This window comes from Acanthochromis polyacanthus, chromosome 5 (genome assembly GCF_021347895.1).
Source record: "Acanthochromis polyacanthus isolate Apoly-LR-REF ecotype Palm Island chromosome 5, KAUST_Apoly_ChrSc, whole genome shotgun sequence".
Lineage (NCBI taxonomy): Eukaryota > Metazoa > Chordata > Actinopteri > Pomacentridae > Acanthochromis > Acanthochromis polyacanthus.
Window position 1 is genome coordinate 12,960,500 of NC_067117.1, and position 24,209 is coordinate 12,984,708.

General features: G+C 41.1%; 1 protein-coding gene across 7 annotated transcripts in view; it reads left to right on the plus strand.

Moving 5' to 3' along the window:
• erc2 (ELKS/RAB6-interacting/CAST family member 2) overlaps nucleotides 1-22,967 on the plus strand; it is a 45,558-nt gene extending 22,591 nt beyond the window's left edge. For 2 of the 7 annotated variants that reach the window (XM_051947866.1, XM_051947868.1), the window contains 13 exons: nucleotides 283-450; nucleotides 1,348-1,485; nucleotides 3,210-3,350; nucleotides 3,638-3,778; nucleotides 5,279-5,314; nucleotides 9,127-9,329; nucleotides 11,453-11,575; nucleotides 13,964-14,087; nucleotides 14,211-14,371; nucleotides 15,173-15,320; nucleotides 16,615-17,238; nucleotides 18,654-18,721; nucleotides 18,824-22,967. In XM_051947866.1, the coding sequence (XP_051803826.1) occupies nucleotides 283-450; nucleotides 1,348-1,485; nucleotides 3,210-3,350; nucleotides 3,638-3,778; nucleotides 5,279-5,314; nucleotides 9,127-9,329; nucleotides 11,453-11,575; nucleotides 13,964-14,087; nucleotides 14,211-14,371; nucleotides 15,173-15,320; nucleotides 16,615-17,238; nucleotides 18,654-18,680 (2,034 nt within the window). In that variant the 3' untranslated portion in view covers nucleotides 18,681-18,721; nucleotides 18,824-22,967. Of the gene's footprint in view, nucleotides 1-282; nucleotides 451-1,347; nucleotides 1,486-3,209; nucleotides 3,351-3,637; nucleotides 3,779-5,278; nucleotides 5,315-9,126; nucleotides 9,330-11,452; nucleotides 11,576-13,536; nucleotides 13,549-13,963; nucleotides 14,088-14,210; nucleotides 14,372-15,172; nucleotides 15,321-16,614; nucleotides 17,239-18,653; nucleotides 18,727-18,823 lie in introns of all 7 variants that reach the window. The other 5 variants (XR_007941793.1, XM_051947867.1, XM_051947870.1 and 2 more) reach the window with 5 other exon arrangements.
• Nucleotides 22,968-24,209: the final 1,242 nt, after the last annotated feature.

Genomic DNA, 24,209 nt, shown 5'->3' on the forward strand with positions numbered 1-24,209 from the left:
AGTGGAGCTCAAAAACATCAAAAAGCTGCACCAATTAGTAAACAGCTGTGACAGTGAAGATGACCACCTCAGTAAACTGCCAGGCACGCGTGTTTTTTCTGCACTTACATGGGGATTAAGTTCAGATAACTTAAAAGCACTCTGAATAGTGATGTTTTCCCTGCAGATTTAGCAGATAAGAATCCCCCATTTGGAGGAACTGAACAAGCCCAAATTATACAAACTAGTTTTATTTTAAGCAGACTTATTTTGTGGTGTTTCGTTGGTTTTGTCGTGCTTCAGGTGGATGCTTTACGTCTGCGTCTGGAGGAAAAGGAATCCTTCCTGAACAAGAAAACCAAGCAGCTGCAGGACCTGACGGAAGAGAAGGGTACTCTCGCCGGAGAAATCAGGGACATGAAGGACATGTTGGAGGTCAAAGAACGGAAGATTAACGTCCTGCAGAAGAAGGTGAGGATCAGACGTGAAGAAAACCTCACCATTTACAAAACTCCAAATTACTCTCTCACTTGTCCTTACATTATTTATTGACTACGCCGAACTGTAGTGTGAGAGCTTATGTAATTTTACTCTAGATATCAAATGAACAGTGATTGCGTCGTCACATTGTCCTGGACTAAACCAGTCACACTGTGAAAACACAAAGCAGAGTGCTTACTGTGTCCATTAAGAGTGAGAGAGTCTCTTGCTCTCAGGGGGAAAGTCTCCATAGAAAGACAAGCAAGAAGATATTTCTGCCTCACTGGCTCTAGAGTGTGTATGTGCTATAAATACTCACAGTGTTACTCCCTCTCTCACCCTGACCTGCTCACCCATTCCCTTTGTTTTTTTTCTTTACTCCTATTCAGTCACACCTTCTCCCTTTCGTCCGTCCACTTTTATCTGTGTTCGTCATCTCTTGGGAATTGTGAACCTCTGTTTCTCCTGTTGTGGTTTTCTTTCTCTGTTCTGTCATTAATATAAACATCAGATTAGATCAGTGCACACGCTTTACCTTTCTGTGCTGTATTAAAGGCTCAGTTCTCATTTACTGACAAACAGTAGCTTGATACATATGCTGTTCTACACTTGGTTCTGCTTCTCAAAACTCTTCTTTAAAAGCTTGACAGTTTCTGATGTATTTCTTAAACTGGAAATGCTTTGTTGTAAAGCCCCAGCACATTTCACGCTACAAACACAGCGGTGTCTGTAGAGGGTGTTAATCTTCAAAGACTTCTGTAATCACCAAGTCCAACTATTACACCGACTTTAAATACTGCTTTGGTTTTGAGATCACGCTTCTTACCTCTCTGCTGCTTTTATCCTCCCCTCCCTCCATCCTCTCGGTTCACCTCCTCTCTGAGTCAGATTGAGAACCTGCAGGAGCAGCTGCGGGACAAAGACAAGCAGCTGGGAAACCTGAAGGACAGAGTCAAGTCTCTGCAGACCGACTCCAGTAACACAGACACTGCCCTGGCCACCCTGGAGGAGGCGCTGTCAGAGAAGGTAGAGTACCGGAGTGTGACATCAGGTTGGGATGTGAGGTGCATTTATCAAATCAAAAGTGCAGTTTTTGAAAGAGGAAAGTGAAATCCTTCATAAAGTAGCATGTTGTACACTTCTAGCAGCTGCAGAGCTTCTAGTAGGAGGATTTTGTACTCTTTAGTAAGCAAAATTAGCTGGCTGCTGATGTTGGGTTCAAATTTAGTGTACAGACATCTGAGTGACTTTAACTTTCTCAACTCTTAGTGAAAACGTAGTTCCTAAAATGTTGAACTTTTGAACCTTTACTGCTACTTTACTCAAAAACAACAGTCAAAGCCTTCTGTCAAAGCTTTAGGCTTAAAAAGGCATTTAAATTTAAGGAAAATTCTATCCTCCTGCAGAAGACTGCAGTACAGAAACAGATGTGAGCACGCACCTACCAAAGACCTGGAGTGATTGTTCAAAATATCGGTCATGATGAATAATACATTAACTGAAGCAATATGTATAATTCAGGAAAGGGTAAATTTAATTTAGTGGTTGCTTTTGATCTGATTCTTATTTTCCTGCTCCAGTGCAGTTTTCTTGTATTTCCAATCATCCAGTTTTTGATGATTTCATCCCAGTTTGATAAAAATAAAATTGCAAAAAACTAACAGCATGTCTTTAGAGTAAAATTCCAATATAGCACAGCCTGTTGTGAGGCTTGGCATCTTAATTTATTTTGCATTTTACCTTAATCTAATTTCCTAATCGCTGTTTCATATCATTATGATTATATTCTGGATCTTATTATATTAGTCCAATGTTAATTTCACTTTAATTGCTACGGGAGATATTAAGAACTTCACAAATTGCATTAACTTGTGGTTTTCAGGCTTAAAAGAGTGTAGAGGTGCAAGTCCTTGACTGAATGTGTCATTAATCATGTGTTCACTTGCATATTTAGCCCCTTTTCAGCAAATTAATGAAAGTATCACACAGTTTTTCTCCTCGAAACATTGCAAAGATGGTTCAGTTCACCATCACTTTATAACTCCTGGTTGTAGTCCTGTTTTACCCAGGCTGCTTCGGTGTCTGTAGCTTTAAATGCAGCTGCCCCTTCTGGAAGAAGACTCTCTCTGTGTGTGACAAAAGAAATATTAAATTCACATCACATACTGTATGTTGTTTTTAACTCATGAGTATAATGAATTTGTCAGATGACGTTGCGATGAGAAGATCTGTATCTTTTCATCTGTGCCGAGTTGCAGCTTGATTAAGCAGCTGTTGGTTAACGTGGTCTTAAATGGGAGCGTTTCTGTCACTGTTTCACACTCCTTTCATTGTCCTACAAAAGAAAGAGGAAAAATATGTAAATGAGACATTAAAGCATCACTGGAAATTGAAAAAAGTAGTGTATGTGAGCACAGAGAGCAGAAGAGATGAAAATAGATTTGAAGTGATGAGTTCAGGTTCCATAAAACACAGTGACTCAACCAGTCCTTGTTTATCAGCCTCAGATTAGTGTTCAGATTGTTGCTTTCTTTTTTAAATCTCCACAGAGCAGTAAAAAGCATGTTCTTTTTTTAAAAAAAAAACTGTGTTTATTTTACACCTCCAAGACTGTAAAACATACAAAACACCGTAAACATATTTTCACCATATGGAACCTTTAAAGTTTATGTGTTCTCTCTGGTGTCAGAGTTTTAATGTTTTGATCAATGTGGACTGTAATTATTCACTTTTAACGCTGTGTGTTTTAGGAGAGGATCATAGAGCGTTTAAAGGACCAAAGGGAGAGAGAAGACAGAGAACGTCTGGAAGAAGTGGAGTCATATAAGAAGGAGAACAAGGATCTGAAGGAGAAGGTCAACAGCCTGCAGATAGAACTAACAGAGAAAGAGGTCAGTGAGCGAAGAGATTGTCTTTGTAAGGGTTGTAGGGGTGTGTCCATATGACTGTACACATGCCGTGCCTTTATGTTTGTCTACTCTGCTGCGCTGTCAAGCTTGCACCGCTCCTCTTTGTATGTACTGTACAGCACATATTGGAGCTCCCTCCCTCACTAGGCCTTTAGGTGACATTTAAGCCTTCACCTCTGGCGCTGTGGCCTAGTAACACCTGCTAACACTGTGCTCGCTTGCCTGGTTTAAACTTGTGCTAACTGTCTGTGCTGGCTCTCCACCTGCAGTCCAGTCTCATTGATCTGAAAGAACATGCATCATCCTTGGCATCCTCTGGCCTCAAGAAGGATTCAAAGCTCAAGTCACTGGAGATTGCCATCGAGCAGAAAAAAGAGGAATGTAGTAAGTTGGAGACGCAGTTGCAGAAGGTAGGTGTGCGTCTCTCAGTGTAGGATCAACGCTGTGTAATGTGCAGTTTTGATTTAGATTTTGTAGAACAGGTACTTACCAGTTTTAAACATAGAACTATCGTATATTTTCTAATGAGACAGACAGTTTTAGTTTCAGCTGCAGCATTTTTTTAGCTGGCTGTTTTGGAAGAAATAATAAACAGATTAGAGCACATCTGACAATCAGCTGAAGCACTCACAACCGTCAGGCATTTTAAACTACTGTCACAGTCATGCCTTCTTTTTGCTCTACTGGTCTGAAATCCCCGTTTTGCTGCAGACAGAGGTAAAGACGAGAGACGATGGAAAAGCTGAGTCCTAATTTGAGCCAATAAATTCCCACAGTGCCTTCACCTCTGGCACTATAGAAAATAATGTTCATATAAATATTAGGAAAGCAAGCTTAATGCAGATGTTGCTCCCAAATCTTGCATTACATGCTCTCCATATAAAGTCTGCATCTAAAGAAGCACAAGGTTCAGTGCAACAACTTCGTCTGATGGAAAGCTCAAAGGCGTCAAGTGCATGAACCTCGTGGCAGCATTGTGTTGCTGTCAGTGTTAGTTTCCACTGCAAAGAATATTCTTTCACCTACAAATTTGAAGCAGTGTTCCAGTTGTGTCGTACAGGAATGGAAAAGAAAAAAAAATTCAACAGTGGTCGCATAAAAACGTCCCATTTAGTCAGTCGATGAAAATGTGAATGCCTCTTTTAGTTGAACTGTTAAGAGCTCCTCTGCCCTGAATGGAGACTGTAGAGATGTTCCTCATTAATTGCACCGAACTGTAGATAAGAAGCCACAGCAGCATGTCCGCTGTGAAGAAATGAATTAGCTCAGTGTGAGTCCAGGGACCACTCAAATGCAGACTATTAAGCAACGACAGACTTCAGAAAAATCATAACTATTAATTTTTATTCTTACACTAAAAGCGTTTAGTTACATACCAGTTTTGTGTTTTTTTTCCTCTGCTTATATATTATTTTTAGTCAGGCTTTATTCTGTGGAGAACTCTTTGCTGTTCAATTGATACAGCGTAAATATGAAATCCAGGTTTAAACTGTGAGAACCCCTTATACATCATCATGCTAATTTGAATGATGTTCTTCAAATCTCGACTGCATCGAGGAACGTGAACTGACCTTACATAAAGCTCATCATGCTTTCTCTCCTGTAACAGGCCGCCATGCTTTGTTAATGTGCTGCAAGAAAGTTCATCTAATAGCTGGTCCGCCTTCCCCACAGACCACCCCTGTATCTGTTCCCCAGCGTTTGTCCTTGTCGTGTCGCTGTTAAACCTGTAATAACTCGTGCTGTACTCAGACTCTGTGACTTACCTGTCAAACATGTACTGTAACATGTCTGATCCTGCTGTTTTCTCCCCTGGTTCAAAACGAATCCTAACGAACCCCTCCCCCTTCCTCCCCCAACCTCCCCCCCTCCCGTGTCCCTTCCTCAAACTCCTCCGTTTTGCAATGTAGCAAGCTGAGCAGCTATTCAGTCACATGAACAATCCTGTAAGTCCCTCTCCTGAGCTCTCTGAGGCACATATTGAAAGCATGAGGACACTGATAGCCGCTTTGAAATATGCTTAGATGGTGATCGTGCCGAGTCCCAGCACAGGCTCTGCTTCCCCCCCACCCAGATGCATGTTGCTCATTGCACTGTACTGATATAGTGAGCTTTATGCTGCACTCAGAGTCCTGTGCACTGTACTCATTCTGTAACTGTTTGTGACACGTGGTGACACTGGTGCTGCATATACAGAGTATACTGAAGTACTGAAGATGTATTTTGTCAGCTGGAATTTGATCAACATACGCTCTATTGCCACGCTATTAGGTACCTCGCTTAAACTAGTGCAGGAATCTCATACAACAGTCGTGCATTAAATTCTATTTTCATGAACATTAGGATGTCAGAGGTGTTCATCCAATTATATTATGATCATTTTGAAAGACATAGCGGTATTAAATTAGATTCCATTTTGCAAAGAAGTGTCTATTAGTCTACGCTCATATTAGAGGAGCAATATAACAGGAACACCAGTCACTGTAAAGATAATAATATTACAATTAGCTACAATAGTTTAGTTTTGACTGTGGGAGGAAGAGGGGAACCCGAAGAAAACCCACACATGCACAGGGAGAACATGCAAACTCCATGCAGAAAGATTCCTGGAAGGCTGGGATGCAAACTGGGGATCTTCTAGCTGCAAGGCAACAGTGCTAATCATCGAACTACTGTGCAGCCCACATTACAACATTACAAGTAAAATTAGTAAAGCAATACAACCATTATAGTCCTGTAACATTTTAAACAGCAGCCCTTTGTTTAGATGTTTTCCAGTAGAGAAATAAAACTGGCGTTGCAAATTTATCTAACAGGTTTACATATTAATGTTAAGACCCCACAATATTCTAAAATGCATGCTAACTTGACGAAAATTAATATTAAGGTTAGGAACCAGCAATATTATTAGTTGGATATTTACACATCTAGAAAAGAATATGTATACACAGTAGTGTAAGACGAGAATAGTGCAAAAAGCAAAGAATGCTGTTCAAAGTGCAAAAATGTAGTACAGGTGCAGAATTGTACAGAAAGTTAATAAAAAGTCAGCAATATTTTAGCTGAGAATGGCTCAGCTGTTTAGTAGGGTTATGGCATTGAAGAAGAAGCTGTTCTTGAGTCTCGTGGTTTTTGTGCAAAGGAGTCTATAGTGCCTGTCGGAGGGGAGGAGGGAGAACAGTTTACGTCCAGAGTGTGTGGGGTCTCTGATTCCTGGATAGAAGGCAGGGGGGCTCCAACGATTTTTCTGCAGCCCATACTGTGCATACTTAAGGGCGAAACTTACAATATGATGTACTCTAAAACCTTAAAAAAATCTCAGAAACCCAAACAAATCCAATGATTTTCTATAAGCAGCAATTTGGTGACACTGGAGAGGAAAACTCCCTTTAACAGGATGAAACCTCCAGCAGAAACCAGGCTCAGTAATGGCAGCCTGCTGCCACTACAGGAAGCAGTAGTACAACCGAAGCCCTTGAAATGATCGTAACATCTTTATATATCAGCTTCAGTAAAAACTGAGGTAGAATTAATTGCAGGACTGTTGTATTAGACTGCATTAGCTTTAGCGAGAAGGATCTGTGAAGTTTTTGAGCCTCTATAGTTGTCTGTAGCTGTGATTAGTATATCTACTGTGTGTTTTTCTTATTTTTCAGCCGAGAAAAAGTTCTTCTTGCTGATGTTGAATGAAGATACAGCTTTATACAATATATAAGAGTAAAAAGTCAGTACACAGGGAAATGCAGTTCAAGATTCTACTTCCTGGGGTCAACCTATTGACAAAGAAGGCTCAGATATTTTTAGTGAAATTCATTTTATATCACCTGCTGTCAACTCTACACTTCCTCTTATCTTGCGACACATACAACCTCACAATGGAAAACAGGAGATGCACATTCAAAGTGTGAAAATGTTCTTTTCCCAAATATATATCTGATGTTGAATTTTTGAAGATGATCAACAAATTAATTTGATTTCTTCTTTTACAAGCGGTGAATTTTGTACATCTTAGGACAGAATACCCAATATCCAAATGAAGCTAATACTTTAATATTAGTTCTAACTTTTGACATTTTCTCATTTGAGTCTCTAAAACGCAGTTGTGTGGAGTTAAGTAACATCACAGGGACAAAATAGGTCAACATGGTACAGTGCTGAACAAGTATAATGGAGACACTGTAAAAGAAAAATGCTGAAAACAGTCAAGTAAATAAAATCAACAAATCAGACTAAAGACTACAACAAAGCATAGCACTCTTTTTTGCATTGAAAGGAAAAAATACTGTATAAAAACAGTGAAAATCTGCAACTTTCCTGCTAAAAAATTTTTGGAATACTGTGATGCCTAAAAAATGTAAAAACTGTGAAAATACAAGCAAATGTCTGTAAAATAATGATGTTTTTTGGGCTGTTTAAGCACGGTAAAGTAATGTAATTTTAAGGTTACACGTTGTTGTCAATCACTATTTGTAAAAACACAGATTTTTTATATGGAAGTTATTTGGAGTTTTTGTCTCAACATGTCAATTACTACTTTTTTTAACTTAAAACAGGAAAACTCTTTAAATAATAAGTTACTACTGTTCATTCCTTAATATACATATTTTTTCTTTCAAATGACAGTAAATATCTGTAAAATACAACAATGCCATTTTCAGTCAAACGTTGTAAAGGAACAAAGTAGAATTATTTGTAGTTTAACAAAAAAGGAAAAAAATCTGTAAAGTAACACTAAATTGTTCTTAAAAGTCACGGTTAAGAACAGTTTACTTTTTTTACAGTGTTTGGCATATTTCTGATGATACACAAGTTGTTGGCAATTTTGTTCTCTCATTTTTAATACACTTCTACAACAATTAGTGGGTCTAAAATGAATTTATACATCTTATAACATCAAATCATACAGAACGGTGTCCAACATAGTAAATTCTAACATCGTTCCTCATGCTTAAAATATGAAACCTAAAAAAACACATTTACTTGGTCGCTCTCGCTTCTCTTCCTCCATCCTTTTGACTGACAATTGCAAAGACTGTGCAGTTTCGTTGGGTTTGCATGACTTGGTCGACCTTGTTGCATGTTGTCAGTGTCAGTGTTGCCACGCTTCTCCTCTGTCTCGATGTGGTGCGGTTAGCTGAGGTATCAGCCGTGGTTGGAGATCACTGCAGTGTCTTGGTGGATGGCTCTGTACACCTTTTGCGACACGTGTTGACATGTGTGGCTGTGTTTTGTCTCGGGGTTGATGTGTACCGCTGTCATGTATTTCAGTGGAGGGTTAAAACCTGTTGCAATAATGACGAGATCTCTGCTTTTGATAGTTTTTGACAGACAGCCAGTGAGACAGAAGCATGACCTAGCATTTACCTGCCCCGATTTGTTACTATTTTCCCTTTTAAAGTGCTGTGGAAACACCAGACACCCATACACAGTCCTGTATTCTGCATACTCACCAAGTGACTGGGAGCCTCAGATGGCCATTTAAATACAGCTAAATAATAGTTCTGTTAAAGCTAATGAACAAGCACCAGTAATGATGCCTTCGTCCACCACATTTTACTCTTAAGACAGACAGAGAGCAGAGGAAGTATTATAATATAGCACACTGATGGACTGCAGTGTGCTGGATGTATTTCTGTTTCATTGCCAGTAAAACACTCTGAGCTGCACTAAATGTTTGCGCCGACACTGTGATCTTAACTGAGTGCGTCGTCGGGTGTGTGCATGTTGGTGTGTGTCATTCTTTGGGGTGTCGATGCAGAAGGCCCACGAGGTGGAGCATCAGTCGGGCCCAAGAGGAAACCCGGAGTACGTGGACCGAGTGAAGCTGCTGGAAAAGGAAGTGAACTACTACAAGGACGAAGCCAGCAAGGCTCAGACGGAGGTCGAGAGACTCCTCGACATCCTGAGAGAGGTGGAAACAGAAAAGAATGACAAGGACAAGAAGATCGCTGAATTGGAGAGGTAATAAATCAAGTGTTTTGGGAATTTAGCTAAAACATTTACAGACCGGTTAACCTACAGTTTAGCCTGCACTGATTTTATTCCTCTTTGTCGTATAGTGTGCATTGTCTACTATTGTTACAGGGGCTGAATCACCAAAATTGTAATATTTAGTTGTCCGAAGCAGCTCACAATAATTGCATTCTCCATCTGTTGTTTGATGCTGCAAATATACAACGTCTCCTCTAAGCTGTGGACCAAAAGATTCAATAACACACTTAAAATGTAAAACTAAATGAGAACGAGGAAAGCAAAACTTTTAACTAAGCGACACATTATCAAACATGTCATTAGTTTTCGAAGGGTTAGGTCACAACAGCTTCCAAATAGAACTTTTGCCCAGACAGGGTTCTGTTCAGAGCACCCGAGAGCACAACACAAGAGTCAGATTGTAAAAGCAAAAAGCTTAACGAATGCACAGTTACACAGGTTCACAATTACAATAACCAGGCAGATAAATAAAGCACAGGGAGCAGGCTGAAGCACAATCCAAAGTACAGGCAAGGCTAAAAAGAAACGAGATGAAATTAGGAGAAAACCTGAACACTGGAAAGCCAAACCACTCTGCACTATGGGGCTTGTTGGTGGAAATCAGGTGATTGGATGGACGTAGAACATCATGGAGGAGGTGGGAGAGGTTGGTCACAAATGGTTGAACAGATGCCACAGCTGAGGTGGCTCATGCAAATGTGTCATACTATAGTGTGCTCATGCACTCAATTTTGCGTAACTTCAAGTGTTAAAACAATTTAAATAGGTAGTTTATATAAAAATTCACTCTCTGTGCAGTTATCCTGAATGTGGAAATTAGCTTTAGGTAGCAAAGCGTTTTTGGCCCAGACTGTAAACATGTCTTTTTTTTGCCATAAAGTTGGGCATTTTACATAGAAGCCTACTGGGATTGATTCACTTTTAGAGCCAGCCTCAAGTGGACGTTTCTTAGTATTTCAGCGTTGGTTTCATTTTTTAGACCTGCAGGTTGCCGCAGACGGTTTTGTTTTTTCTGCTAAAGTTTTGAAACACTAGTCTCTCTCTTCTGCCTCTAAATTCTGTGAGCATCACAAACAAAACCCCATTCATCTTCAGACAAAATAGATTATTTAGTAATTTGGGTGGACTAACCCTCTAATGTCGTTATCCTAAGCAGTACGGGATGTTCCTGTTTGTGCTGAGCAGCTCCGAGCTGTTTATTCTCATTCTTGATGGATGTGTTTGTCAACTTTAAAGTCCCCCGTGCTGCGATCTTCATATTTCAAGTGAACTTTTCTGTGCCTTTGTTTACATGTACTCTCATTTTCATGTTCTGTACAAGTTTGATGTCATGAGGGTGTCAGCACACTGTCCTGTTTCAGATCGAGTCATGGTTGGATAATACATTCAGACGTACATCTTTTGAATGGCTAGTAGTGGCAGTTGCGTGCTGAGATTCACCGGAAGGCTCTTTGTACAACTTGTGATGGCGTGTTAGATGCAGTATTAGAGCTACTCAGTCACCCTCTTATGAATGAGGTCAAACTAATCTCAGTTAATGGACCACATAAATAAAACGCGTGGCCTCTTCAGCTCTTGGCTCACTGCTTAATGCGTTACGAGTCTCCATCCTGGAACCAGCTCTGCGTTTTGGTTCGGCTGATGGAGGAGATCATTTACTTGGACAGGATTCAAACTGATATAAAGACCAGTTGGACTGCATGAGAACCGCATATGAGCACCGTCTGCCAATGACAGCCCTTTTCCCTGTCACTTACCCACCGCGTAGTGTTAAAAGTAATGACATATTCCCTTCCCTGCTAGTGATAGGAGGCCATTTGGTGAGTGTCATGTTAATTTGTTAGTAGTGTTTGATTAACTGAGTGTTCTTGTCCTTTTTTGCCATCTTTACCCACTTTTTCCATCCTGTTTCCCTTTTCTATCTTCTGTTTCTTGCCCATCGGTCCCTTGATTTACCCTCTGCCATTGATCTCTTTCAACCTGGGCCCTGAACCCCCTTTTATTCCTTTTTATGTTTTCCAAATCTGATTGACTTTTCTTCCCCATCTCCCTTGCCACTCTCTCTCTGTTGTGACCCCCTCCGACACCACCAGCCCCCCACCCTCCGCCCCTCGCCCCACCCCTCGTCCCGGTGGCAGAGCTCCCCCTGACCCGCTCCCTTCTGTGTCCGCTGCTCCCCAGCAGATAGGGGGCATGGTGTGGGATTTCCTGGGAAAGTGAGTGCTCTGCCCTGGCACTTCAGCTCGGCTGCGTGGTTTAAGTCTCCGACTGCGACTGCTGCAACTGCATCCGGTTTCACCTGTGTGCCTGGGTCTACCTGCTGTCTGAAGGATTCACAGATCTTTGTATCTTTGTGTCAGACTCTGTTTTTAGTCCTTGGTCTCTTTACTGTACTCTTGCACATAATACAAAGATCCCTGGATTCATGTCTGCTTTCGTGTCTTTTGCATGTGTCTGCTTTGTGGTTAACTGTTTGCATCTGTCCATGAATTCTGTGTGTGTGAGTGTGAGGGTGAGTGTGCGCTGCATGCTTATGTTCAGCCATTTATCTGTGCACTGATGACAGAATGAGGAAATATTAACAAAGATTTTCCCACATGTCACATCACTTTCCAAATCAGCCTATTAAATGACCATGTAGCCTGTAACTAATTGTACAGATATGACCAAAATATATCTTCAAATTCAATATGAAGTTCAGATCTTAGAATTCAAGATTTGTACTCCAACACATGCATATGCACATCAGGTCATAATGTTTGAAATATATGTCCAAGCAGACATATATTTGATTCTCTCAGCATATGTTGCTTTTGATCATGTTGTGGTTTGTTTCTGTAATGATGCATGAAGTCACATAGACGATTCAGTCACACCAAGGATTCAGCAACCAAATTTCACAGCTTCTACTGCAGCTATAATTCAAAGCCCTTATCAGACATTTCACTTCTGTATATATTGTAAATATTTACAAATACTAATAATACAGATAATACTACACTATTTCCTGTATTATTAGCAACTGTTTTATGTAGAGCTTGGTGTGATTTGCCCAACTGCCCTCGCTTCTTTATTTTTTTTTCTGTTTTATTTGAGGTCAATGTATTTGCTGTAACTTTGTGTGTCCTTTGTTGAAATAGCTTGTACACTGATACACACACACACACACACACACACACACACACACACACACACACACACACACACACACACACACACACACACACACACACACACAATGTTTGTGTCTTTTTGTGGTGTTTGGCTGTTTGTCGTAGCTTATTGTAGGAGGTGTCTGTCCTTGGAGCTGAGGCCTTCTCCTGCCATGAGCACGCTTCCCCTTCTCATTCCAGCCACCCATCTGCCCGCCTCACCCTGTTCACCCTCTTTAACTCTCAGTCACCTTTGCACCTTCAGATCCTCCTTTTTTTCCCAGTAACATCATTTGACAGCTCCCCTCTTCTCAAGTGGTCTTCCCCCAGTGCCCACCTTCCTGCTCTCCCTCCCAACCTGCCCTGCCTAGCTTGCTCTACCAGACACTAAGGGAAATGAACAGCCTAGTGGCCTGCATGAATAGAGCTGCTGTGCTCCAGGTCTACACGCGCTCAGTGTGAGGTGCTGTAGTAGGTAGGGTCTGGACTGAACTCTCGGTCCTGAAGTGTGTCACTTCAGTCGGGTCTCTTCTGTCTAAACAACCCTGCATCCATAACTGTCTCTCTCACAGAATCACTCCTTCTTACCCACTTGATCAAACCACTGTTGGCTTCCCCTCCTTTTTGCTCGGCACTCAGACCTTCTCCTCCTCCCCACTTCTTTTTTGCCCGGCTAATTTTTGCCTGTCTGACTGCATGTCTGCCTCTCCCAGGCTTGGCAGCAGATGCACATGGTTCCATGTTTTCAGAGAAGGTGCATCCTGCATTAGCTGTGTCAAGCTGCAGAGCAGTGACTGTCACAGCCGTGTCTGTAATCTCCCATGTTGTTTGACAATGAACACAGCGTGATCTCCTCTGGGTTCACTGGATTGTTTTCTTGTTGTTGTTTCTTTAAGTTCTGGTTCTAATGTCTCGTTGTTTTTATTTCCTTTTTCCTGTGTGTGCTCTTGTCTCCTGCTTCCAATGTGTTCTTCACTTGTCCCATCATCCCCTTCTCTTCTACCTTTTCCTCTCCCCGTCTGCAGTCTAGCTCCCAGGTAAGTAATGACCCTGCTCCCATGGCAACCCCCACCTCTACCTGTATCCGTCCTTACTCTGGTGCTTAAACCTGTGAGTTTTCTCCAGAATCTCATGTTAACATGAAGATATCAGTTCATCTGTGATGCTCATGACTTGTTGCTGTCCTGGTGATCTCATGACTGGTACTATTTTGAAACAAGACTCATTCAAAATGCACTTGACATGATTACCCATTACGGTGCTGTTGCTTGTTTGTATTTCATGTGTTTGATGTGGTTTATGGGTCTATAACATACCTAACTCACATGTCTACTTACTTGTCATATAACTCTATATCCTCCTGATTGCATTTGTATTGTACAAATTGCACTATAATTACAGACTTCACAGTCTTCTGGCGTGGGAGTTCCTAAATTTTTGTGTATTTTACAGACAGGGAGGCAAAGATCAGACTAAGAAGGGTCCAAACATCAAATTAGGACCACAAGGGGACAAGAAAGGCTTAGGACAGGACCTTCGTAAGGACGGTTCCATAGATGGTGGTCACCACTTGAAGGTAAGGATTTCCTCCTGAGAAATATTTATTGATGGCACGTTGTTTAGTAGTTGGCTAATGAAATCTGTGTCTGCAATGTGTGTTTCCTTTGTGTGCGCCAACATAATCCTGGCTGTCTGTCAGTTGGAGGAGCTGATGAACACGCTGGAAAGGACGAGGCAGGAGCTGGATGCCACCAAGCAGCGTCTGTCCTCCACACAGCAGTCTCTGCAGGAGAGGGACACACACCTCACCAACATGAGACAAGAGCGCAGGAAACAACTGGAGGAGATCCTTGATATGAAGTAGGTCTTGTTATGTGATTTGATGCTTACAAGTTTACTTCTTTTAATGCATCTCTAATTACGCCACAGATTCATTTCTAGTCTGAAAGTGTAATCCAGTTTCTCCTTGTTCTACCCACAAAAATAACTAAATACGTTTGAGCTGAGAACTAGGATGTGCAGTTCGTGAGTCATTTTATACCAAAATACATAGTTTAAATTCTCAGAGGATATTTTTACAGTTTCTTTCTGAGAAGCATTATTGAGAAATACGTTTTTTTTGTGACATCCTAAAGGCTTGTCCTCACGGTGAGGTTGCCAGGCAACCAGCTAAAACCCCACAAAGTCTCTGCACCCTGCCAAGAAATAGATGTGCACATAAACATAACCATTATGCTGGTTTTACAGTTTAAATGGATTAAACCAAATGGTTGTGTTCCGTTGTTTCGAGCCTTTATGCTGAACTAACCTGCTGCTGTGTAAAAATATGAGAGTGGTGTCAGTTTTCTCATCTCAGCAACAAGGCAAATAACTCGGTTTCCTAAAATGTTCTTAGACTGAGATATGTAGTCCGAGCTTTGAGTGTGCTTTTATGATGTCCTTTGAGAGAAGAACAAAGCAGTCTGATTTCTTAGTGATCATCATTGGCCTCCTTTAACTGGATTCTGGCCATGAGTAGTTTCAATTGCACATAGACGGTACGAAGTAGAAATAGAGTTGATCAGATGGATTCAAACGGTTCTTTAGTTAAAAGAGCCTCATGAATTGGTTGGATTTTTTTTTCTCTTTTCGTGCTGATGTTATAATGTTGTTCTTTTCCAGGCAACAAGCTCTGCTGGCAGCCATCAGTGAGAAAGATGCTAATATTGCACTGCTGGAACTGTCTGCCTCCAATAAAAAGAAGACCCAGGAGGAGGTGCTAGGCCTCAAGAGGGACCGTGACAAACTGATGCTTCAGCTCAAACAACACGTTAGTACTGCTGCACAGCATCAAGGAAACTTCTCTCTGCACTGCTGCTGGTTGCCAGGCAATGTTAATCAAAATGAGAAATATAGCTGCACATGGCAGCAAACCAAGTTTTTCATTTCATCTGTGGGGTTGTCAAGGACATGCATGGCCACTTTGCAACTTCAGTTTTGGCACTTTTCCAAAATGTTACGTCTTGATTTGCTGCTTGAGTCAGAGCTGGTTTCTCATCTTTTGGGGAAATTAAAATCTCAGTTCATCCCAAACTGGTCCCGGTAGATCAGTTAGGATCTAATGGCAAGTCACACTGTGAACTTTGCTTCACCTCAGGCAGGTGAGCTGTCACACTTTATTAGTTGATTCATTTGTTACACAGTGTCATCTTTAAGTTCCTCTTGAGCTCCATCACAGCTGTTGGGATATTTTTATTTTACTGTTTGTGAAGTCGTACTTAGATTATCATCACATATGGACAGACTTTTCAGTGTTTTGGAAATTGGAGACTAACTAGGCTACATACTTGGACAATTGAATAAGATTTAATATTTTGTTAGTTATTGCAATATTGTGTGTTATACACTTATTTGTTATACATGTTATGTCGTAATGAACCTCTGAGGAGCATGAAAAGTGACTTACTTCTGACTGAATGCAGTTTAAGGGGCTGATAAAGCAGCAGTTTTCATTTATCCAATGTCTGAAACTCCGTACTTACTCAATAACAAAAGTACAAAGTCAAACATTATGTACATGCAGGAAAGCATCTATCAGTGAAGATCAACAGTGGTGATGATTGAACCCACAGTTTCTGACTGACTTACAGAAACAGTTCAACATTGGCGTTCACTTTTTTTTTTAACCAAGAGCTACATGAGAATACTGATATGAATGTACCACTTGGCTGTACATTCCCAACATGGTGTAGCTGATCAATCAATAAATGCAGAGCATCCAGCGATTCTGCAACTTGCCTTAAACTGCAAGTTGTTAATTTATGGGTATTGGGTTTTAATTTAACTTTAAAGGTGCTGGAGGTGGATGAAGTTACAGAGCCAGGCTGTTTCCTTTAATGTTGTCTCTGCGAAACACAACCACACTGTCCATAAACATGACCACAGAGATAAAAGCCACAGAGGAGACAGCCTCAATACTGAACATTATGAGCCTCAGTGTTAGTTTCATGTTGTTGTGCTGGGTCTCTGTTGCGTGTCCTCCTCTCACTGTGAAAGAACAATGTTGTTTTTTACCAGCTGCAGAGCGTCACTCACTAACTGGCTGCTTCTTCTTCTTCTTACAGACACAGAGCAGAATGAAGCTGATTGCTGACAACTATGAAGATGAGCAATATCACCCACATGCTCCTCACCACCCCCAGCCGCAGCCCCCTCACGCTCAGCCCCAGCCCCAGCCCCAGTACCCCCACCCTGCCCACGGCCAGCAGTCTCCGTATCCACACGGCCCGCACCCGCAACACCCGCAACATCCGCAGCATCCCCAGCACCCGCAGCACATGCAACACCCCCAGCACCCACAGCATCCACAGGCCCCTCAACAGCACCCACATCCACAGCAGCCTCAGCCCCAGTACCCCCACCCTCAGCACCCCCAGCACCCCCAACCGCCTCCACAGCACCAACAGCACCCACAGCACCCACGCCCTCAACAGCCCCAGCACCCCCACCAACAGCACCCCCAGCATCCTCCGCACGGACACGCCCCGCCACAGCACCCTCACCCCCACCCTCAGCACCCACACGGCCCCCCCCAGCAAGGGCAGCACCCCCAACATCCGCATCCGCAGCACCCTCAGCACCCTCAGCACCCGCACCACGCCCAGCATCTACGCCACCCATCGCCCCACCATCGCGGAGGCTCGGCCCGAGGACCCCCACATGCTGGTCACCGCCCCTCCCCAGACCAGGTTAGATATCGCCAGTGTTTTTCATATGTTTTCAATACCATTTAGTATCTTCTCTCAAAGGTCACAACTAAACAGATGTTGCCAATATATTGTGAAAACAAATTTTGATGTAAAAACTCCTGTTTGAAGTTGCTTATAATTTCTTGGTAAAAGTCACAAAGCTCAAGTAAAAGACAGAATGCAACGACAAAGAGACAAAAAAATGTAAATGACCCTAACGGCCAAATAGATCACAAAGAAATTAGTCAATTATCAAAACAGATGACCAATATTTTTTTTCCCGTTGACTACTTAATCAAGTAATTGTTTGAAAAAAAAAAAGTCTGACCATGAAATTTGCCAATATTTATTTAATGATATAACACATGGAATAAAATTAGGTTGTAAAAGCATTGCAATGAAGAAATGTACTGAGAAATTTTAACTGGAACGATATAACAGTGATACTTAAAATCTCTATTCAAATCATTCTGTCTCAGCCATTTGTGAGTTGTACTTTTTTGCTATTTACAGGCTGAAATAGATGCAGATACAGACTTCTATAAACAACTAAAGTTGGCAGATAATATCAGTCATACTGTGTGTCAGCTGGAGTTAACAAGTTGTAAACAAATGGCTTTCAAACAAGCCAATAGACAGTCACGTAGTGGTGTATTTCCAGTCGAGCAGAAGGTGTTAGTTGAATAATCAATATGTCAGTTGATTGAAAAGTATGTCTTTTTTTAACTGTGCTTCTCAAATGCGATTTTCCTTGTTTTCTATGATTAAAAAACAGAATATTGTGGTTCTGAACGGTCAAATGAAGCAGGCAATGTGAAAACAAAATGATCAATCAAAAAAAATAATGAGGAGAATAATTGAAGGCAGAATCATTGTCAGATGCGGCCACATATTTGTTTTGAGATTTGAGGCCTCTTTCTAATGAGGGCTGTCACAATATACACAAATATTGTGGTCATAAAAATTCACGATAACGTTATCACAATATCCACAGAACATTTGAAAAAATTATAAAATTAGAATTCAAATTTATCTTTAATTTTGTTTATTGTGTCTTTTTTGGCAAATGAAATGCACTCACAGTACGAGTTCAGGGACGTGGACAGAGTCCATAACCAGATAGTTCTTATAATCGTGTATTTATTAACATGATATCAAGATTAAATTTTTTAAATATAATTTTATTGTGATTGCTGGTATATCACAACACCCTCATTTCTCCAGTTTTTCCAGAGCGCAGTAATGCTCTGATAAAAAGTCACATAATAAAAAAAACATTGCTGGAAAATAAAATGTGAGTGAAACAGTTTTCACAACTTTTAAAATTGGTTATATTTCTGTCAGACTGCCTGAATAGCACTTACTCTGGTTTCTGTCTGCTTTCTTCTCTGCATGCACAACTATTCCTTAAACAGGATGATGAGGAGGGCATCTGGGCATAATCCTTGCTGTGACAACCAAAGCTCTAATGTTGATTTGAGGGGTGAGGTACATTTAACTTTCCCATTTTAGTTTTCTTAATTCTTAATTTTCTGTCTTGTGTTTTGCTACAAACTGAACATATTTTGTCCTTTCTGCCATTCAGATGATTCAGTCACTACTGGAGGAGCACAGCCATGCCATGATGTTGCAACACTACCCGACAAAACATTTATTATCTCTACTCAGTCAATACTCAGCAATGGGACCTTTGTTTTTTTTTGTTTTTTTTTTTGTTTGTTTCTTCCGGGGAAGAGAAGGGGGCACTCAGGTGTGCAGGTCACGCATGGAGACCGAAAGTTGTGCAGGTACTTTCAGGCATTTACCTGGACACATGCTGCAGTGTGTAATGTCACGCAAAGAGAAAATAAGAAGTTACTACGTTTCCAATCTGCAACTTAGACCGTCTCCTGTTCTGCTCCAGGTGATGTGGGACCTTCTTCTTTCTGTGAACGCTCCACTACCTTCACGCACAATTACAGCTACACAGCCAAGTGGAAGGAAAGAGATGGATTGATGTCGATGGAGAGACAGATGTTTTGTGTGTCAAATTGTGGCTTGGACAGGTGTGTAATCATCATGGCAGCCAATCCGCATTGGAGGTCTCACAGAGGTCAACTCACCTGTCCATCACCTGCCGAGCGATCCGCCCATACAGGCCAACGACGCCCTCTTGATCCTCCCAGCAGAAGATCCTCGTCTGCCAGCCCAGTATTTTGTACTTCATCCCTCTTCCTTTTCAAGATCATGGTTGTCTCGCTGACTGTTTCCCCTGCCTGACTGACTCCTCTGGCTCTGGTTGGCTCCTCCGCCTGACTCATGCTCATGATTGATCGATCCTCACTGCCCTTCTGACCCATCTGGTGACATCTGACCCCTCTACCTGGCTATCATGACCCCCCCCCCATCCTTCAGTGTGAAGAGCCTCTTCTGTTGTTAGAACCATCTGATTGTGTCGATGAGCTAGATTTACTCTTTGTGGCACACAGTGACCTCTTTTTTTACCTTTGTACATGCCTCACCCACTAGAGTGTTCAGCATTTCTAAGTGTGATGTTGCGTACCTTTACTAGCATGTTCCACACACACACACACACACACCAGATTCGAGCGAGTTTAGGTTTTCCTATTGTCATTTCTTGTCGGCAAAAGGAAGAGCTTTGAGTTGACTGATAGTACGCCTTGAGCCTTGCCTGCAGCATTAAGGGCTTCCTTGGCTGCATGAGCAGGGCCCTCCAGTTCTTGGGCTTGTGTGAGCCTTCAGGCTGTGGCTGTCATCTCCTCATGTTACCTCATTTTAATCAGAAGTAGTCAAAAAAAAAGAATTAATCTATGCAGATGTCAACATAGAGTGAGTACATGTTTATTTCCCATCATCACCTCAATCAAATCAAACTGTAATTAACCATCCAATCAGAGCGGCCAAGAGAGTGGTCAGAGAATATTCATCAGATTATTTTCATTTTCCGAGACTATGCACCTATGCACCTCCTCTGTGTTGCAGGAATTTTTACTAATGGTGCTTCTGCTGGTGCTCAAACTAAATGGTGTCAGAAGACCTGGTCAAGAGCATCTTTTAGTCCTTTTACAGTAGAGGGTACTTGATCCCACTATGGGCTTCATAAACAACAGTGAAAGACTCCTTTGTACATACAATTTAAAAACATGGGGGCTTTTTGTGAGCGGCGGTCACTTCAAGTCCCTCACACACAGAAATACTGCTTCTATGAGCATCGTTATAGACTACAAAGTGAAGACAGTGTCCAATAGATGTTCTCCTTGCAGGTCTATTTGTACCACTGACACCCCCAGTCTCTGACCTACAGTATGATCCTGCTCCCCTCTTCCTTGTACTCTTCCAGCAGTAGTCTGTGTGACCTCCCCGAACATAGTGACTTGTTTTCTCCTTCTCAACAAGGTGGCCTGTGCCTCGTAAAAACTGTACACATATGATAGATATGCATATATTATACATATAGAGAGAAATCTATAGAGTGTGTCTATACGTGGTCAGAAAATCGTTTCAAACTGACAAGATGCTATATGTTTTTTCTTCATGGTTATTTTTCTAACTGGCTGGAGGTCAGAGAGATGTCTTATTCAAAGCGTTGAGTGGTGTGGTTTTCCTCTGATTTGTACTTGGTGAGAAAAAAAATAAACCGCAGCAGAATTAACATTCCCTGTCTGAAATTACAGGACAGCCCAAAAAACAAACAAGAGCTTTAGAGCAGTTTATGGGAAATAAAGTGAAGTGTATCCAAATCTATATAGAAGTCTAGAAACAGATGACGTTATTACATTCCTTAATGTGAAAACAACTCAGTTGAAGACCACTTGGCCTGTGGTAACAACTTTAAATAACTTTTTTTTTTAAATTTTGCAGCTCACACAGGTAGCAATGAGATTATGTCTGCTGCACTCAGCAGTCAGAAGCTTGCACTTGTGAGTGAGGACTATCACGATTAACATCCGAGTGGAGGTTTGAGTGACTCTGTCTGGATGCATTTCTTTGGTGTGTTTGTCGTCGTCGTCGTCTCGTGAACAGAAGTGGTGATGTATGTGACCGTGACAGCTAACTAAGTAGAAAAAAACAACACACATTGTTACAGTATAGTGGAAAAATGAAGTAGACTGTTACTATTCCCACTTCCTCTCCCTCCCATCATGGTGCCTGTGTGTCTCTCCCTTGTATGGCCAAGTGTTGGTTGTTGTATATAAACGTCTTTCCATACGCCCATCTTCCACAAACCGAGGTGATCCGTGCATCATCTTTTATGCGTCTGCTTCCCACGTGAACCTTCACAGCTCCTGTCACTGACCAAGAATTAAGAGATTGTGTGAAACTTTGCTGTTTGTGTTTACAATTGTTCAGATAGAGGTCCTGATTTGGATTCTTTTTTTTTTTTTTCAAAAAGGGAAGACAATGCAAACAGACAGAGGATCAAAAATCCTGTCACTTCACCATCAGGGGGGATGGAGTATGAATCCTCCATTTTCAGGTCCTTATCTACTGAATACTTGAAGTAGGGTCTCCTACCATGAAATAGCGCGTATGATTTACATGGTAGACAACATGGAACATTTTAATTGTGCCCATGCATGCTGATTTTTACATAATGTGCCAACTGAAAGTGATATTGTAAGGATAATCTCCTGTTCTCTATGCAGAGCGATTTCTCTACCGTTGTGTCAAAATAAGGTTTTGGAGACATCAAGGCTTAGAGGCTGGGGCTGGTTTCCTGGGCTTAGACTAAAGACTAATCCTGGTTGTGAACAACTGGCATCGCACACGGTGAGCTGTGAGTCCAGAAGGCGAGGCTTCATCTGTGCCTAGAAGCAGCTGTGTAGAAAGACTTGAAAAGCCTGTAGATTCACCAGTGATTTTCAAAAGGCCTTCAGAAAAAAGTATGAGACGCCTAACATACATTTTCACTTTATTGTTGTAACCAGGTTGTTTTTCTTTTACTGTATGTCGCTGAAAACTTTGGATCAAACAAATCACTGTGACCAATGCCAGAAACCTTTTTGTTTGACAGAGCAAATACTGCATTTACTTTTTTATTATTCATTTTTGTATTTAAGTTAGCTTTATTTTTTCTATTGTTTCAGCTTATGGAATATGCCAGTTTGAGACTGTACTATTTGTATAAGTAAATGTTTTGAGCTGTACAGTAAAGAACTAGGATCAAATTAAATGTGTGTCCAGCATGCTGAATGATTATTTGTGTGAACGTGAGCTAATCTCCCATGAAGCACCATTCCTCATTCATTAATTGCATCTGCATCGTGCATTGTGACGGTGTGATGTTGTGTTTGAGAGTGATGTGTGTCTCACTTACTGTGTCCCCTTAGTAGACAGCCTGTGCAGTTTTGTGAGAGTGCAGCATGTTTTTGGGGTTGCTGGTGTAAATGTATTCAGAAAAGAGAGATATGAGAGTGTGTGTGCATAACTGCATTTATTGTTTAACGAGTGTGTGCGAGTGTGCGTATGTTTGTGTGTATCTGTGTGTTATGAATGCACAAGAGAAAAATCTATTTAAAAAAACTTTATCAGAGAGTCCCGAGAGAAAAAACAGTGAGGTTGAGTACATTTTGAATGAAGCATGGATACTCTGTAATGTTTTTTGTTTTTTAAACAATAGGAGGCTGTCCTCAGTGCCCCTGTTTGCTATTGTATGTGCTGTATCAGAATATTACTATTGAGTGTTGGCCAGCTTGTTTATATCCATCAAATAAAGGTGACTTTCTTTCCGTCTTTGTTTGTGATTTTCTACTTCAAGTTAAAATCAGTTAAATCTTACATTGTAGTATTGTAGTAATTGTGGGCTGACTGATTTACTGATTATCAGTATTTTAGTTTTTACTGATTTACGGGAATAAATCAATTCAAAAATGATGCTACTTTGGCTCTGAACCTTTATCTACCTGTGGTTGCTCTGTCTTCTGGAGTGATTTGATTGGTTATACGTTACGAATAAAACTCCTTTAACTTAACATCTGTAAACAAAACAAAATATATCAACAAAATTTTCTGTTAGAGTTTGTGTTCTTATCAGTTTATCTCCAAGATTTTAAATACTTTCATTTACTGCAAATGAATATCTCCTCCAAATGTCTCACAAATAATCATTATCAGCCTTAAAAACCCACAAAACACCCCTCTATAGTCGACCACACTTAGTACAGTCCGGTTCCCCCTTGTATAAATCTGCTTGGAATCTTCCACTTCCTGTTTGTCAAAGTGGCCTTCTACCTGGGCAGGTTTTGTCGGAGCTCATGCAGCAAACATTTTGGGTAACTGCACTTTAATATGGATGGATGACACTGAATTAGAGCACGTTTTAATGAGACTGAGTTCAGATGTGTAACTCTGCCATTAAATAGGAAATTATTTCTCGGAATTCACAGAGAAAAGTCTGAAATGTTTGCTAGGTTAGCGTCCCACATGTTCTTTGGCTCAGCTAAAGCTAACCCTCTCCAACTTCTGGATCCCTGGAGTTGCTTATTCTTAAAATATCTTGCTAGAGGTGCTGAAGCTCAAAGTCTGAGATGTTTGTTCAAAATAAGTTCATTCTCGAGTCTTATCTGAACTGTCCTCTTTAGTTTGAACTTTCCCTAAACTTGGGAGTTAATGCCAGAGCAGCACATCCAGACTCAGTCTCATATATGTAGAGATTAAACTTCAGTGTCATTTATTGATGTTAAAGTGCAGTTTTTCAGATGTTTGTTGCACATGCTCCCGACCAAACCAGTCCAGGTGGAAGACAATGCGAAGAGAAAGCTCCAGAGGATGAATATCACACTTTTATGTTGGAAATAAATGTCCTTTAATTAGACATTGACATGTAAAAGTTGGATTTCCTTTTAATGATGTTTAAATCTTTGAGTGTTTTGTTGATGTTGGTTTCTAAATGTTTGTTGACACTCGGCCCCAAAGATTATAACCTTTTACGGCTCACAAGCTGCAACAATTCACACATTATCAAGTCTCTT